Raw genomic sequence first — 18,656 nt, 5'->3', positions numbered from 1 at the left:
GACTTCCTGTGTCGTTGTGGAATGAGGGCTGAGGGGTGGGCATGTGCGCTGAAGTGTGAGAAGAAGTGTGTGTGTGTGTGTGTGTGTGTGTGTGTGTGTGCGTGCGCGCGTGCGCGCGTGCGCGCGTGCGTGTGTGCGTGTAGTTTTGAGTGTTTACATGTCCTGTCAGGTGGTCCTGGCAGTGTGTGTGTGAGCTGTGAGCGTGTGTATTAGAGTGTGGTTTGACATTTAACTCTGACACAACCTGCGACATCCGTTCACCTCAAAGAGAATTTACGCTATTTAGCCATGTCGGTAAGAAACAGCACAAGACGTTGCTTTTCATCAGTGTTTCTACACCTCTTTTTTTTTTCCATGTCACGAGAGCCCAACTTGTACCCAAATTATGTCAAGCCATTTCTTTAAATTACACACAAACGCAGAGACATTTGCAATAAAGAAAGCGCTTTTATGTACCTGCTGTACCTTGTTACTCATAACCTATTTGGTGGCCCATGGGCTGACCCAAAATGGGAAACATTAGGCAATATAGGTAGAATTGGCATCTTTTCAGCTAACAGAAGACACGCTCCACACAAATGCAACTTATTCCTGTGCAGAGCTGTTAATGTACTCACTGATTGCTCACAGGAGGTTACCCAGTCCTTGACCAACTGCCACTTTGCTCATTTGAAAGCCATGATGATGCCATGATGATGTCTCTCTCTCTCTCATGGGTGGGCCAAATTCTCTGGGAGGGCAAAGCAGAGAAAGGGGAGGTAACCTTGCTCCTTATGACCTCATAAGGAGAAGATTCCAGATCGGTCCATCTGAGCATTCATTTTCTCAAAGGCAGAGCAGGATACCCAGGGCTCGGTTTACACCTATCACCATTTCTAGCCACTGGGGGACCATAGGCAGGCTGGGGGAACTCATATTAATGTTAAAAAACCTCATAAAGTGAAATTGTCATGCCATGGGACCTTTTAAATTGTCACAAATGCATTGTGAATTGCACAAAACGATGTGTATGTGACAATGAAAAAAAAAACAGTGAAGGATACACGTTATTAAAAAATAAGTCAAAAACAAGTACCACAGCAGTAAACCTATTGCACTCCACTGTATACTGCCCACCTGGGGTGTAATTTTAGAGAGTCGAAATTGAAAAAACTTCAAGTGGCTTACAATGATGCACTGAGAATTGTGCTAAAACTTCCTAGGGGGAGTAGTGCCAGTGAATTGTTTGTGTCTAACAATGTGTTAATTTTATGTATAGATTCATGTGCAGACTGACAGGGTCTAAGAATATGATCATTGTGTCCATAGTTGATGTTTCTAAGAGTGACACAAGGTATACATCTTGCTTTTGGAAACATTGGACTCGAAGCCTGTGTATGTTTTATAAATGATGCCTCATCGACACCATTCTTAAATGTTTTGTATTGTTTTATATTTATATATATATATTTGTATTGTGTTGTCTCTATGGGCCTCTGTGTCTTGAATAAAGTTGATTGATAATATAAAAACTATCACTAACACTGGGTCAAAATACCCCATTGTCTTCTTGGGTTTGATTGGTGACCCAATGGTTTTCTAGCCATGGGGAAAATGAATTAGCCCAGCATTGCGCTGTCAAATTTTGTGTTTTTTAGCGTAAATGTCTGTTTTCATTTATGTCCCAGAATAGACTGAAGTATCTTTGATGCACTATATTTATTCTGCCACTAGGTGACATTAGAAAACTGAACAAACATGAATCAGGGAGCCAGCGAGTTCTTCTTCTTCCTCATCCTCTCTCTGGGATCTGTTTAGTGTCACTGTTGTCTTTGTCTGTACAACCGAATTAGCACCCCAATCCTTATAACATTTATACCCTATGCTATCTTCTTCTGCTGAGTATGCTGACAGTGTCCAGCTGGAAGGCTTTCTAAAGTCTCAGCTTGTTTAAATTTCCTCTGCTTGCTCCGTCAATCACACAGAGGAAGCGTTGACCCAGCTGGCCAGACAGAGACGGAGAGAATGAAAAACATGCTTTGTAAATGATGTTGGACGACAGGGCTTGTTTTGGATCTAACCCCACGGTGAAATAGGAGGATGTGGGGTCAGGCTGACCGTGTGTGATTCCCCCTTCTTTATGTCGAGTAGAAACAGAAAGCCAGAACCATTGCTGTCAGGAGAAGGAGACACACACCATCAACCCCCTTCACTCATGCAGTTACTCTTCCACGGGACCACCGTGTGACTGAGGGAGGGTCGCCACTTATCCACTGCTTTGAAATACATCTCTGAGCCGGGAGTAGGAGTTTGTCACATAGTCTGAAGTCTACTCAGGGTAAAATGTTTTTTGGATGGCGAGCTCGGTAGAAAGAAGCATGGATCTTTGGTAACTTTAAGTGAGAACACAATTTCTTTTCTTTAAGATCATTTTTTGGGGCATTTATTCATACAGGACAGCTGAAGACATGAGAGAGGGGGAGTGACATGCAGCAAGGTGCCACGGGGCGGAGTCAAACCTGCGGCTGCTGCGTTAAGGAGTAAACCCTTTATATACGGACGCCTGCTGTACCAGGTGAGTTACCCAGGCGCCCCGGTGAGAACATCTCAACCAAATTTTGTGCTATGTTAATCCAAAGGTTTTAGATCCCAGAAACTGTAAATCTCTGCCCCAATATTTTTTCTTACATTAAATACCAAGATGAGAGGTTATTCATTGTATTAAGTATGATGATCAGCGAGTATGAATGTGAACGACAATGTTTTGTATCTCTTCCCTTCAATAAAAATAATAAATGAGGTTGCTGGAAGGACATTAGTGTAGTGTGTTGGTATAAATCCCTGATAAGCCTTATCCCTCTTGTATGCCATATTATATCAAAAACTCTATTTCTATCTCCCGGGCCAAACTCTTCATAAGTCATAAGTCAGCGGTATTAGTGCATATGATGGAATGTTTAACCCTAGATATTTTGTCAGATTTTGATATTGCTTGGAATATCCTTATTTTCAGGGGTTGTCTTTTTTCATAGTGAGTCTATAGTTTATAGTTTGTGCGGTTAATAGTGGAACCATTCATCTATGTCCGTTTCTGATTTTAAATAAGACTGTAGCCATTCCCAAACTATGCGGATATGGCACACATTGTGGATTGAAATTTACTACAAGATAGCAAATGATAATAAAATGTGCATGTGCAGAGATCGATTTATAACCATTTTTGGAGCAACAGATCTGTGAGTTTCTTGTGTTCTTCCTGAGCTGAAACACAAGAATGCTTTGAGGTCTGAAATGTCAACCCACCTCTGGTTCTCAACTTTGAATGCAAGCCTCTATAATTATGTAAGCCACTAACAATACGTTTTGCCTGGGAAAATGGGGGGTGAGGTTGTGGGGGACAAATACAGTTCTGCTTTCGGGCCCCTAAAGTCTCCACCATCTTAGCACAGGGGAGTGCAAATATCTGGTCAGCAGCAGCCACACCCAGAAGAGCTAATGGTTCAACTTTCAACTTTATTTTGTGCCCGGAGGGCAATTGATTTTGCAGCAAGGTACAATACATGAAAAACAACATGGTCATACAATTCAGAAGGAGATGGGGAGGGGAGGTGACCCCAGTACCAGTGGGCTAGAAGATTGTTAGGATAATTACATTATCAAGAATAGACAGAAACCACTGAAGATCTATCAAAGTTCGTTTTTACTTGCGAACACAACAAGGAGCCATTTACAGCACTACTCATAGTACAGAAAACGGGAAGCCGTCTACATCGGCTTATTTACACAGTCATAATACAGAGTTTGATGTTGTAGGTTGTTATCTGGTCAGAGTCGATGACGTCTCCCTTATCTGGTCAGGGAGTGTGTGTTCTTTCCTCAGCGTCACACCGTGCTCAGACCAGATAGCCAATGGTCCCACGTTATCTTGTGAGAGCATGCAGGGTTTTGGTTTCTTACTATGCAGAGAAAAGAGTAATCAACAGTTTTAATATTAATGAGACAGAAAGAATGCAAATCACAATTATTCTAACAAAGTCACTGGTGTACAAAGCACAGCATCAGTGACATCTAAAAAAGCGGCATAATGAGGACAAAGCTACAAATACCCAAAATAAAGTGCAAAGTGACCAGACATGTTGAATACATGATCAACATCTCTTCCATCATAACAAAAATCATAACATTTTCCACATCAGCGGCATAGACATCATCATCATCCTACTCATCATCATCATCATCATTATCATCATCATCATCATCACCATCACCATCACAACCCACATCCATTTTGCTAACTAAACTACAATGGCTGGGGAGATGAAGGAGTGCTTGTACCTGTTACTCTTAATCACAGGGAATCTGAACCTAGAGCCAGAAGATCTGAAATTCCGAGTAAAAGGGGTGATCGCTGTCGGACAGAATGTGTTCAGCCTTCCTCCCTACTTGTCTGCTGAACAAATCGTTCATCTGATAGGTCAAAGGTCAGGGGACTTACTGTATTTACTCCGAGATCAGAGAAGAGGAAGAATTCCACGTGTGCAATGATGTGGTGTTTGTGAGATGATGCTGCTGCTGCTTCTGCTGAGACTTGGGAGTTATGACTGCAATGCTTCCAAATAAAATACAACCCGACAGATCACCAGAGGAGGTTTACTGGGGTCAGACGGAGAGCTGAATTATGAATGATGAGCATCTGATTCCCAGAGACAACAGATAGTAAATGTTTACAGAAAGATAGCACAGGTGGTTTCAGACGGGTCTCGTAGTAGTTTACATGGAGAGGAATGTTTATCTGATGTAACTGCGGAGCAGCCTATGAAAGCTCAACCCTCAGGACCAAAGACGGTAATGTTCAACAGCTGTGCTCACGTTACACGTGTGCACAAATTCTGCCTCATCCGCCTCTTGTTCCCTGACAGGACTGCTGCGTTCTATATCCAGCAACTGCAACACGTGCTCATAAAATAGGTAGATGGAGTTATTGCAGCACCCTCTGCAATTTTCTTCGACAAGGAGTCAATGTAGGCTACTGTAAAGGTCTTTGTTCCTTGTATTGTATTTCAGAGTTCTCTCTCATCTCATCTTATGACTTTTATTGTGAAGTACTGTATAGTTTTATGACTTCACCTCTTAAAACTGCTCTGACAGGAAAACTGTGACCTGGGGTTGCTAGTAAATGTTGCTTCGCTCAAACGGAATAGTTTGACATTTTCGGGAAATACGCTTAATCGCTTTCCTTCCGAGACTAAGATTAGAAGATTGTGTGAAGCTAAAGACAGCATGCAGCCAGTTAGCTTGGCTTAGCACAAAGACTGGAAACAAGGGGAAAGCAACTAGCCTGACTCTGTCCAAAGGTAACAAAATCCACCTACCGCCACCTCTAAAGATTAGATTGGATTAGATTAGATTAGATTAGATGTTATTGTCATTGTGCAAAGTACTAGTACAAAGGCAGCAAAATGCAGTTTGCTTCCAATCAGAAGTGCAAAAAAAAGCAGAAAGGTGCAATGCGATATACAGGTATAGACAGGTGGTGCATAGACAGGACATGTGTCGGGGGTCAGAGTTGTTCTTAAAGTGATCCTCAATCCTTAGGTTGTGCTTGGCTTTTTTGATGCCCCTATTCAGGTTAGCCTTGCACGAGTCATAGGCTTGAGCATCATCTGATATGAATGCAATGTCACGTGCCTTCAGCAGGAGTCTGACCTCACTGTTCCTCCATGGCTTCTGATTAGGGAAAGCGGTTATCAGTTTGAAGGTGGTGACACTGTCGATGTTTGAGTTGATACAGTCCAGAATGGAGGAGGCATACGAGTCAATGTCCGTGTGGGAGTCATGGGGGGCCTGAGTCAGTGTTATCAAAACGCTGCTGAAGTGCAGAGTCAGCTCCCTCTGGCCACACTTTGACCGTCCTCACTGTTGGTTTCACACGTTTGATGAGTGCTAAGTACTTGGGCAGCTCACAGATTAACACTTTATATTGTTTGTTTGATCTGAAAAACCAAAGTGTGAAAACAGTGGCGTAACGAGCCAACACCGGGCCCCTATACAGGATTATCAAGGCGGGCCCCCCTAGTACAGCACGAGTAGGCTACCATGAATAGAACAGGATAGGATCATAGAGACACAGCATATAAGAGATGAGAAATTAATTTGACCCGTTCTCACTCCCGCTTGGTCAGTGGCTGCACGTGGGACTGCTGGGATCGTCGCGTGTAATGAAAATGCGATAGGGGGCCCCGGCTGTCAATCAATATCTTCCAGTGATGCGGGCCCCTAATTGGTCCGGGCCCGTAAGCACCGCTTTCCCTGCTTACAGATAGTTACGCGTCTGTGTGAAAAGGATTAGTTGCTGTTTCCAGTCTTGATGCTAAGCTAAGCTAACCAGCTCCTGGCAGTAGTATATTATATCCTCAGAACAAAACAGAAGAGTGTAATTTCCTATTTCTCAGCAAGAAAACTGATATGTGTAGCCTATTTTTCTAAATGTTGAACTGTTCCTTTAATGGGCCACAAACCATAATGGTAAGGTGCCACTGCCCTAAAAGATAAAAGGCTACTATTAAAATGTGGACCATTTAGCTGTAAAACTAAGAAATTCCACAAATAAAAAAAAGTGTACACTACAAGAAAAAAACCTGACTGGCTCAATTAACTTTGTCTTTTGTTCCAGAACTTCCGCATGTTGTTCTCTACGTAGAATGATAAAGGGCCATCACCAGAAGCATCTATTAAGCCAAGTGGTAGCAAGTCCGACAGCCAAGACATCTTTCATTCATTCCTTTTTATTTTTTATAATGCGTGATCTACGGCAAATAACATTTGATCTTTTTTAATGTGCCAAGAGGTAGCATGGAGCACTGGTGTCACTGATGGTGGTCTGGGAACATTCATATTCATTGTTAAAGGAGAAACCCATCATTTCCTGCAACACACGCCCTTTTGAGGCCCAGGGCTGGATGTTCTTCCTCCGTCTGGGTTCCCCTCTCATGCTCTACATCTCATCCACGGCAGTCTGTGTCCCTCACTTTCTCCCTCAATGCATTCTTTATACGCTGTCCTATAATCACATTTCCCTGCCTCTTGCCAAAACAAACTTGAAGCAGAGTCTTATTTCAGGTCTGGAAAGATTATAGTGTGTGTGTGTGTGTGTGTGTGTGTGTGTGTGTGTGTGTGTGTGTGTGTGTGTGTGTGTGTGTGTGTGTGTGTATATCTCTCTCTCTGTCTCTCGCTGTCTGTCTGTCTCTCTGTCTGTCTGTCTGTCTCTGTCTTTGTCTCTCTCTCTCTGTCTGTCTGTCTCTGTCTTTGTCTTTGTCTCTGTCTTTGTCTTTGTCTCTCTCTCTTTGTCTCTCTTTCTCTCTGTCTCTGTCTCTCTCTCTCTCTCTGTCTTTGTCTCTCTCTCTCTCTCTCTCTCTCTTTCTCTCAGTGTCTCTGTCTCTCTGTCTCTGTCTCTCTCCCTCTCTCTCTCTGTCTTTGTCTCTATCTCTCTGTCTCTGTCTCTCTCTCTCTCTGTCTCTCTCTCTCTCTTTCTCTCTCTCTCTCTCTCTCTCTCTGCAGCTGCAGCAGATAGGAGGAAGGAATGAGGAATGGAGGAATTCAGCACAGAGGAAATGCAGACCCGGGGGGTGGGGGGTGAGGGATGGGGGGTGAACTATGTAATCAGAGCCTGGAGGGTGGTCTGCCACAGTTCTATATGCTCAAATGTACACGGATGATGATGGTGGCATTATCCAGTCGAGTTAACAGAAAATGCTTTACCTAGTAGACTCGGTTTTGTAGCTTAATCTTTAGATCAGGGTCACCGGCCATCTTTTACAGCCCCCCCCCCCCAGATGTTATTGACACTTGTTGCCTGAGTCTGAATGGAACTGGGAGGGACCGGTAGGACACAACTCCACACATCTCACACAGAAACCGGGAGAGGGAGAGAGGGCAGCTGACTCGTCCGTCCTCTGTGGGTCTCACCGGACTGAAGCGGCTGCTGAGACGTGGACGAGGTGAGATTCTTTCCGATAAACATGTGTTACCAGTCGGCAGGGCGCTGCAAAGGAGCGCTGATGGGGGTTATGCTATCAACTTCCGATTGCTACTCCGTTTGCGCTCGAGCGGACCCACAAGGGGCTGCACGAGACCACAAACAGATAGAAACACGCGCCTAGTGCATGGCAAGCTGAGACATGCAGCCTATATTAACTATGGTGTTTTCACTGTTGATATCCCGGCTTGTGTCTTCGCTAAACTTTTAAGATGATAATGTCAAAATGCAAAATGAATAGTAGCGGACACGGGGTACGTCCCCCGCACTTTCCACGTCGGTGCCCCCTCTGTCCCCCGCACTTAAAACACGTCTGAGCTGGTTTTTGAACGCACCATAGGTACAGTAGGTATAGGTGTGCACGTTCTTCAGGTTGCATCCGTTGATTGATAGACTCACATAGATGTAGGCAATATTAACTTAATATAGGCTATAATAAAAAGATATACGAAAAAATATAGGGAGGAGGAAAACTCATTAAAATATGCAATAATTAAGATCAGTGTATATGATGGAATAGTGGCAGTAGGCCACCAAATTTGGGGTATTACAGCCAAAATGGGGGGGGGGCGGGGGCGGCACACTCCTGTACACTACACAAGTTCAAATGGGTTATGTAATATCCCTGGTCAGTGTGGTTCAGAAATCCAAACAGAACCTAAACACAAGCAGCAGATTTCCACTGCAAGATGAATCATACATAAAACACTATTAGGACCAACAATAATATTTTGACACACACACACACACACATTCTAGGGCACACAACTGAGATGTGGTAGGCGTGCCGTGTACAGATAACAATCTCTATTCAGAGTTTCGACGACTGCAACAGCTCTAAACACTGTTTCTAAATGATTCTTCGGTAGGGAGAGCAAATGGCACCAAAGCAAGTGTGCATGGATAGATTATAAGCCATGACATGTAAAAGGCCAAATACATATGGCCAATACAATCCTATGTATGTTTGCATCTCTTTTTTGTGTCTGGTAGTCGTTTTGCGTCACTTTGTAGTCATTTTGCATCTCTTTAGTGGGCATTTTGTGTCTCTTTTTGGGCATTTTGCAGATTTCTTTTTTTTGTGCATCTCTCAGTTGTCATTTTGCATCTTTTTGTATTCATTTTGCATCTCTTAGTCACTTTGCATCTCTTTGTAATTATTTATTTTCTCTTAGCAGTCATTTTGCATCTCTTTCTAGTTATTTTGCATCCCTTTCATATTAATTTTACGTCTCTTTGTAGTCATCTGATATCCTCCATCCTCCAAATGACCAATATTTCTTTGACACAGTTTAAAAAAAAACTGTTGTCTTAGAGCCGATGTACCTAATAAAACTGGTAACTCACTGTAAAAGAGCGCAAAGTACAATCTGGTCCAGTTTTAGAATTCCATTGTTAGGGAACAGAATCGGTCCGAGTTTTGTCTATTGATCATAGCAAAACTGCAAGAGACAATTAAGTTTTTAAGTTTGTGGTCTTTGACTGAGTTGTCAGTTATGTATGAAGGATGCAATAGTCAATATGGATACAGCTGTCCTGTATAAACACAGCAGGCAGCACACACTGTTCCACTTACAATATAGACTGATCACTGAGAGTCTGGCAGACGGCCATCACTTTTCCAGTGAAAACTACTCAGCTTGGCTGAAAAAACACTGATGACATCCATGACACATAATGATCCTATCTTCTGAGCAGCTGCTGAACAACTGATATTTCGGCTAGTACATATGTTTTATTAATTGAATAAAATAGTCTTCGCCTCTGGTAACTCATCTAATCCTTGATCTCCTCCTGCTCTCATTTCTTCCACTCTCTAGTTTAAAACTATTTTTATTTTTTCATAGCTCTCCATGGTTTTGCTTCCTCTTATACAGTATTCAAACTTTTCAATTCCACGTTCTGCACCAAGACGACTTAGATCTGTGAACCAAATGCCTTTAAAAGTTCTGTTCAATTTACAGTTTTAGCTCCAGCACTGTGCTCTGCCTCTTTGTATCAGTATCAGCTGTGACATTGTGACATTTTATAAATATTATAAAGCTGCCTGTATAGAGTGACATTTCTAGCCATATAGCAGAATGGATCTATGGATGACAATGTTGGTCAGTCGGTCGGTCATACTTAAATAGATCATCAACTATTGGATGATTTGTTATGACATTTTGTACAGACATTCATGGTCCCCAGATGTTAAATCCTAATGACTTTGGTGATCCTTAGACTTTTCCTCTAGTACTACCATGATGTTGACATGTGCTTTGAGTAAAATGTCTACTGTTTTGCCACGAAATTGGGTTTATTGCGATATATTATTTATTACAGACATTCATGTACCCCAGAAGATGAATCATAATGACTTTGATCACTTAACTTTTCATCTATAGCGCCATCATCAGGTCAAAATCTTAATCTGTCCAATAGGCTACTTTGCTTTTTGACCAAATACCTTCAAAACTAATGTCGTTCAGCCTCAGCTGTACTTTGTGTTTAGTGCTAATTAGCAAATGTCAGCATGCTAACACGCTAAATAAAGATGGTAAACATGCACAGGGTTGAAACATTATACCTGCTAAACATCAGCATGTTAGCATTGTCATTGTGAGCTTTAATAGTGCCGAAGTTGGGAATGAATGCGTTCCATTTACAAGTCCGATTTTTTATTGTGGGGATAGCTCTAGCCAGGTTAGCCATTGTTAGCAATACCAGTTGATAACAACACATTAGGCTGTACTTTCGTGCGCAGAAACTCGAGTAATGCATTTTACGTCACAGGTGAGAAAGGACAACAGCAGCGTTCAGCTTTGAAGCCAAAAGGAACATAAAAATGACAAGATAATGACCTCTTCTGAAGAGTCCATCATGTTTTTTTAATCCTCTGTGTCCTCCTCATGGATGTATTAAGAGAGGAGGGGCGGTGCGCGATCACGAAAGGCTCGATCATGTGGATGCGACGACAGTTTTGTCGATACTTAGAATTCCTCATGGGGAGACAGAAACCACGCACTATAGCTTTAAACATGCAAAGAAACAGAAAAATATAAAACATTAGGCTACTTATAACTACTAATGAAGTAACTGGCCTATATAAATATTGATTTTTCTTTGTAACAGTATAATTTTAAGAACAATTTATTCAACAAATTTGTTCCAAAAAACAGATAGAGAAGAATGCACTTAATAACACGGACATTTCTAAGTGAATTGTGCTGCGTGGAATGTTTCCCTCAGGAGTAAGAGTTGCTGATTTCCAGACTAGGTTCATGTTAAAATAATACGGTCACTGCTTGTGCACTGCATACTTAAGCTGATTATAACAAACATCTGATTTTGATTTAGTAATGAATATGGTTTTTAACAAAACATGAAAGAGTAAGTAGTGACCACTAAAAAGTTGAATTACATCTACATCTGGGTTTACAGTGTAGGCACAGCTATGTTGGGCGTCCTCATCCTTGTGTCCCTCCCCTCGCTGGTGGCCCTGGTGCCTCCTCCGGTCCCCTGCAGGCACTGCTGTGATCACCTGGAGCCAGAAGAGGGCAGCGGAGCCCAGCCTCCCACAGGACGGTTCAACCATGTGCCAGAGGTCCGCACCTACATCAACATGACCATCCTCAAAGGTACTACACCTATGCCATGCCATTTGTAGACCCTCAAATACTATACATATCTATGGTAACTCTAAAGATCTATAAAAAGTATTATAAAAAAAATAAAAACAATACAATAGGGCAACGCAATAGTGCAAAAGGTGCTGGAATAAATTAAGAATTTTTAATATAACAGGTTCACATATGCTGATTGACAGACAGAGCTTTCAGAAGATTTCAGAGCATACTGCATCTAAATTATGCAGAAAATATAAATATTATAGGACTTTAAAAATCATAGGTTAGTTCACTTTATAAAATGAAAGCTCCCACAAGTGGAATTTAGTACTATTTGCAGAATACTAAAAGGACTCAGCTCCTTTTCCAGATATGTATATGAACCCGTCGAGGTCATTGGACAGCTGAGACAAAAGCAAACTCACACCAGGCCCGGAGGTTCTTGACAGTTTCTGTGATTTAAAGAAAGCTCCAGCCCCAAAACACATCAACAGTTATCTTGAATTTATTCTCGCATTGCCAGACCTACCTCCACAGCCAGAGGCGGGGCAATTAGGGGGCCACGGGGTGGCACCGATCCCCCCCTGAAATATGATTGGTCCCCCTGGTGCCCCCCATCCATTGGGCTAGAGTGCTGTCAATCTGAAAGCTGTGGTTTCCATTGGATCAGAGCACTGTCACTTGGCTGCCTTTTCTGCCAATCTTCCCAGCCCTTGTCACATGATCAATTAATGTTTCCATGATGACTATCCAGAATTCTGAAATAATGGAACCAGCACAGACTGAGCTCATGGAAAATGGGTTTTGTATTCGGATATACAATTTTTTTTAAATGAAAACAAGTGAAATGAGTAGTGAATGTGATGTTAATTTAGCAGAATTATATTGTGCTGTTCTATCCTATCCAATATTTCCTGTTTATAAGCAGATATTCTATGCTCTATCCCACATAGACTATCTTGAATTGAACTTAACCAGGGAAAGAAATGTAGCTTTTGACAGTGGTATGACTAATATCCCTCTGTGCAGGTGACAAAGGAGAACGTGGCGACAGAGGAACACCGGGTAAAGCTGGACAAGAAGGCCCTCCAGGCTCCAGTGGTCCCATGGGCTCAAAAGGCACAAAGGGCCAGGCAGGTCTCCCAGGAGACCCCTGCAAAGTCCACTACTCCGCCTTCTCCGTCGGCCGCCGCAAATCCCTCCACAGCCTGGAGTCCTACCAGGCGCTTGTGTTTGACACAGTCTTCGTCAACCTTGACGACCACTTTAACATGTTCAATGGGAAGTTCCTCTGCCAAGTCCCGGGGATCTACTTCTTCAACGTCAACATCCACACGTGGAACTTCAAAGAGACTTATCTACACATCATGCACAACGAGACCGAGCAGGCCATCGTGTACGCCCAGCCCAGCGACCGCTCCATCATGCAGAGTCAGAGCGTGATGCTGCAGCTGGAGCTGAAAGACGAGGTGTGGGTCCGCCTGTACAAGAGGGAGAGGGAGAACGCAGTTTACAGTGATGATGTAGATGTCTATATCACTTTTAATGGATACCTCATCAAAGGCAGTATAGAGGGAAACTGAATGAGAGAGGGAAGGCAAGGCCGAGGATGAGACTGTTGAGCTCAGTTGGATGGAAAGCAAACAAATTGAAGTGACATGGCAGCAGAATGCTTAAAAGATTCAAAAAAAAGTTGATTTCACCGTGGTGCTGGAATTTAAAATGGTTGCCCAGAGAATGAGCAATACCTCTTTAAAGAAGAAATACACTGAGTACCTTCATCATCCTGATAGAAAATTGTCAGAATTTTGAAAGCAGATTCATTCTCTTTATACTGCATACATGTCACAACAACACGCATGGTTTCATTAAAGGAATAGTCCAACATTTTGGGAAATAAGCTAATTTGTTTTCTTATACCGACTCTAACCTAGTGGAATCGATCTTCTCGTCTAACTCGCCAAGAAGTGTATTTCTTAATGCGAGTCAGTCCTAAATGTGTAAAACTGGATGGATTAAATATAATAATATTATTTTTAGAGATTAAGCCCAGAGGGCAATTCAAAAAGACATCATCTGTTTACTTTCGGTGACAGAAAATGCAAATTGAAAGATGTCTGATATTGAATATTCTCACTCTGTAATGAAGAAACTAACCAGTGGTTTGTGTAGGCTAATAGAACGTGGTAAGAAGACACTTGGTTTCATTTACAATGGGGACTGATATTGAGTTTTCTATGTGGTGCTAATACATGGTGCTAACTGAACTTTTACTGTGTATGGATTTGAGTTTGAGAAACTGCAGGAAACATAATGTTCTCACTCAATAAAATGTAAAGGAAGCTGTAGGTAGGATTGTGAAGATCAAGGATGTAGCCAAAGAATTTGAACATCGACAACTTCCCAGTCCCTCACCCCTTTCTGCTAAACGGTCTCCTAAGCCCCTCCCCCCACAAGGGAGAATGAATGCGTGTGCCTGAGCAGTGATTGACACACAGTTAGAAGTCTATATAAATCTTACCTACTGCATCTTTAACGTATTGGATTAACTTTGATATTTTAATACTAAATTATGTTTTACTTTTAAAGTGTACTTGAGAGTTTATCAGAAGGTGCTTATTCCCCCCATTTTGCTTGTTTCTAATCGCTTCTATTCAGTCTGACATGTTTACCTTTTGATTTTAACCAAAAATGCTATGTATTAATGCAGTTATTCCAATTTTATAATACTCTTAATTGTAGTAATTACACTACTGTGTTTGTACATTGTTGACACTGATATTAAAGTTGTGTTTCAGCCACAAATTTAATGCAGTTCCTCACTGTGACTCAGTATTTGAAATGCGCTCACTTTCGGTCAAAACTTTTAAAATAAAACAAGCAAAACAGACGACAGTGTTTCTATTTATTTGAAGGCTGTTAACACGGGCATTGATACCCCTAAAAAGCCACTGATATGATGGTAGCTGTCTGCTTGTTATGTTTTATGTTTTCTGCCCGCTAGTCAGTCAACACAGCTTCACAGTGTGTTAAACTGTGTTTTAATTTACTATAATTTCTGATAGTTGCGGATACACGTTTGTATCAGTTCACCCTGACTTAAAGGTCCAGTGTGTAACGTGTTTAGTTGTTCATTATCAAAATCTGCGTTGCCCGTTCACAAACTTGTCCTTTTTCATGAATATTTACCACCACCATCAATTCCAAGTATTCCTATTGTCTTGAAATTTTACATTTGCGTTCGCATGAACTGGGGTAGACGCTCCATATTTATGCACCATCTTGAAATACGTCAGCCGGTGAGGGACATACAGGACGTACTGCTCTGCCTTTAGCATTTTCGCTGTCACATGATAACCTCACAGGTGCTGCTAATGCTGCTAATGGGTATCGTAGCTTCCAGCCCGGCAAGTTTGAAGAAGGAAACATGGAGGACCACACGTATTCAAAATCCAAATTTCAGGAACAGGAGTCTTCTTCGCCCAGAAAAAGGATATTGAAAAGAGCAAGAGACCGGTGTCATCAGCATAAAGCGTGAAGGCTACCGTAGCTGTAATACGTACTTTGAACTGCGTGGCGCGACAGAGTTGATTGCGATATATGATCTCAACGCTAGATGGGAGAAATTCCCACACATTGGACCTTTAAAGCTACAGAAAAATCTCCCAGGCACACTGGCGGTGTAGGGCAAAAAAAAAACTTGGCCCAACATCTTCAAATACTGAAAAGGTTGGTGGGTGGGAAGCCAGTGAGGGAGCACATCCGTTTGGTCTGTCTATACTAGTCTCCAAAAGGCCTTGTAATGAAGATTTCTTTTGATAAAACATGTACACACCTTGAGGATAACGGAGAGTTGCTTAGTAATGAACTGGTTCCCCTTCCCAAACTTTGTGTTGTAGCTTTAGCGTTATGCTACGTTTTCTTTGACCCCCATCAGCTTTCTTAGATGACAGTTGTTTGGTGTCTCACACACGATACACATTATAAACTGTTATATACGTGTGTGGTAGGTTGGCATGTGAACCTTTAGGCGTAAAGATCCAGATGTTTCCTTGATTTTCCTAAGATGTCCCCATTTCCTGATAATGTTTTTTGTGGTGCTGCACTGGTCTCATGTTCTTTTCCTGTTTTCCTGATAAGAGATATTTCCCTCCCCCATTTCTACAAGGCTTTCATGTCAGTCCTCACTGCACAAAGAGGCTATTCTGCTCCATGGTGTTGAGACAATAACATAATTCATTATATGAGGGACATCTTTGTGCAAACATCATCTAATATGAATTATGAGTTAGAATGGATACTTCACAAAGACAGACTAATACATTTTCCATTATGCCGCACATCCTTTATTTCTCTTGTACGAAGATGATGCATGACACCATAACACTGATGAAACTGAATGAATACTTTGCATTTTCTGTATCGATGAGAGAAGGAACGAGTTTGTCAGACTGCAAAGTCTCTTTTGACTTTTTTTTTTTTTTTTTTTTAGAAAAACATGAATCACAAAAATAGATTTGGGGTTTTTGGTCCGTGACAGCATTTAATATTATGAATTGGCATGAGGTCAAAATGTAGGACAAGCAGCACTGAAGCTACAACAAGCCTTTTAGCTGTTCAAAGCATCGAGGCTGTTGAAGCATCAGACCACTATGGGCGGAAAAAATAATACATACCACCAGTCAAAATTTAATCTTTATAAAGATTCATTAACACTCCAAAGACTTTCCCATTACAAAAACAGCAAGTACTCATTGGTTTTATTCTGCCAATAAATAAGCTGTTTTCTTATTCCCTTAAAAGTATTCCTTCTTACGGTGTTGTTGTTTGCACTTTTAAAGAAAATACAGCCCAGAGCAACATTTCCGACATAGTTTACATCAGGACAGTAACGTAAGAAAATATGAAAAAAACAACAACAAAAAAAGAATTAACAAAAGAAATATAAAATAATTAACAACAGAAATATGAAAATCTGACAATCCAAACACTGGTGAGGTGGGAGTGCATGATGACTAAGTGTGTTTTCTAATTATCATTGTCTTGCTTAGCATAGACCTGTTTTTCTGTGTGTGCATTTAGAGCTACATGTAAAAAAAAAAAATGCACCAAGTGATGATGGGAAAACCAGCCATAGATGGTAAATATTTCCAGGTGTTAACCGCACCTTTACAAAACAAATAAACCAAAAGGCAGTGAGACAACACTGAGTCAATAGTGCGAACACGTACATCTTGCAGAATAATCACATAAGAGTAAAAACCACACAGTAATCCTGTGTGTTGCACGACACACAAAGCAATCCGCTGGTTACAAGCACACTAAAGGAGTCCTCACATGAATCATAATTCATACAAATTCCCATGAAGACAGTTTCCTTTTCTTTCCAAAGAATATTCCCACAAGATAAACAAAGGCCCAATGGCTTCATACAGCTCTCACTGTATTGTGTTGAAAGTAAAAATTGAGTCCTTCTACAAAAATACGTTTTTTTGCTGTGTAAACTTTTGCAACCAAAGGCACTATCTTATCTTCCCGCTCTTCTCATATAAAACATGTAGCCTGATCCACGCTCAGATTGTGTGATTGATCCTGACTCTAACCATGATTACACTCCTTTACTTGGAAAGTCTGACATTAATACTGACTATAGCCTCATCTTGCACCAACCCAACTTGTGGAGTGAAGTATCTTCACTGCATATACTGAAAAACACTCTGCGTTGGCTTCGCTTAATGCGCCCAGCTCCTTGCTACAAAATACTGCGTCCAATGAAAATGGTGCCCTTGAAACGTGAACACAAGTGTTCATCATATTTAGAGGGGGAGGGATAGCAACGCTGTTGCAGTCTCCAGGGTTACCCAATGTACAGTAGGTCAGTGTTGAAAGCTACAGTCTCTGTGTGTAAAAACACAAAAGGTGTTGAAATGCTGATAATAACAGTGTAATGGCAACACAACAAAGCAATAAAAAAATGTTCCCTTTGGAAAACAGTTGTGTTTAAATATACACAGAGGCTCACCTGTGTATGTCCGGCTGAGATGACATTAGAAAATAATGTAGAAAGAAACAGACAAGCTGAGAAAAATCCAGCTGTGCAGTCTGATGTTCACTGGAGCTGCCATGCTTCTATATGAAGAAATGTGCAGTATGAGTTGTGAGTATCCTTTTAATCTGTGTATGAGGTTTTGAGCTGTCAGTATGTATCTTTAAAAGAAACCTAAAAATCCCTTTCATGCTTGAAATAAACATTGCACTTACACAATGCAAAATAAATTAGATGGCAACAAACACTGTAGTCCAACTACACTTAAAACTAATCTATTAACACCTTGTTTTAACTGATCGCCCACCTTTCCCCGTCCACTGCATCTGTGTTGGTGTCACTGACCAAAAAGGGTTTCTATGACATCACAAAACAGAGCGTGGCTCTGTGACATCTCTTCGACATCCTGCTACAAAAGCCTGGGTGATCCGTCGCAGTTTGTCACACAACACAGCTGTGGCCTCGCAAATGACGTGGCGTGGCGTGACATCAACGTTGGGAGTGCTCGACACTCGGCGTGTGGGGGGGTTCGAGTCAAGGACTACACTGGATGCACCACATGTTAGGGTCACGGGCTGTGTGCACAATCCCTTATCTCAGCTGTCTCACTCTAACTTGTGTGCTTCTTGTTGTCTTTGTGATTACAAACAATAAACAATAATGCATAATGGTTATTAACCGGGGTTGCCCTCGTTAAAGCAGTGTCATGCTTCTTGCGCTCTGACTAGGGTTGGGTACCTTTCGCATCTGAACCAATATCGGTACCGATACCGGTACGTTGAAATCCGGTTCCGGTACCCAACGGTTCCTTTTTTCTGTACTTTCCCTCTGTAATTACAAAGAAATTATTTCAGTTGCAAAAATAATTCCAAACCTATTTATCCTATTTACTTAGAACATTATGTTATTTATTTAGAATATTTTACAATCTAAAGAAATTAAACAAAAATAAAAATAAAACCCCTCCCTCTCTCCTCCCAAACCCGTC

At 41.5% G+C, this 18,656-nt stretch overlaps 1 protein-coding gene across 1 annotated transcript; it reads left to right on the top strand.

The window, feature by feature from the left end:
* Positions 1 to 7,841: 7,841 nt before the first annotated feature.
* On the top strand, positions 7,842 to 14,512 carry c1qtnf6a (C1q and TNF related 6a). Its single transcript, XM_028599984.1, has 3 exons — positions 7,842 to 7,976; positions 11,438 to 11,634; positions 12,652 to 14,512. Exons 2-3 carry the CDS (start codon positions 11,451 to 11,453, stop codon positions 13,203 to 13,205), a joined length of 738 nt encoding a protein of 245 aa, XP_028455785.1. The 5' UTR covers positions 7,842 to 7,976; positions 11,438 to 11,450; the 3' UTR covers positions 13,206 to 14,512.
* Positions 14,513 to 18,656: the final 4,144 nt, after the last annotated feature.

This window comes from Perca flavescens, chromosome 15 (genome assembly GCF_004354835.1).
Source record: "Perca flavescens isolate YP-PL-M2 chromosome 15, PFLA_1.0, whole genome shotgun sequence".
Classification (NCBI taxonomy): domain Eukaryota; kingdom Metazoa; phylum Chordata; class Actinopteri; order Perciformes; family Percidae; genus Perca; species Perca flavescens.
Note: the sequence above shows the minus strand (reverse complement) of the source record. Positions and strands in the feature narration are given on the sequence as shown.

Coding starts and splice junctions, on each gene's coding strand:
- c1qtnf6a (XM_028599984.1), top strand. CDS start 11,451: ATGTTGGGCGTCCTCATCCTTGTGTCCCTCCCCTCGCTGGTGGCCCTG. Junction 11,635..12,651: donor CAACATGACCATCCTCAAAG/GTACTACACCTA, acceptor CCCTCTGTGCAG/GTGACAAAGGAGAACGTGGC.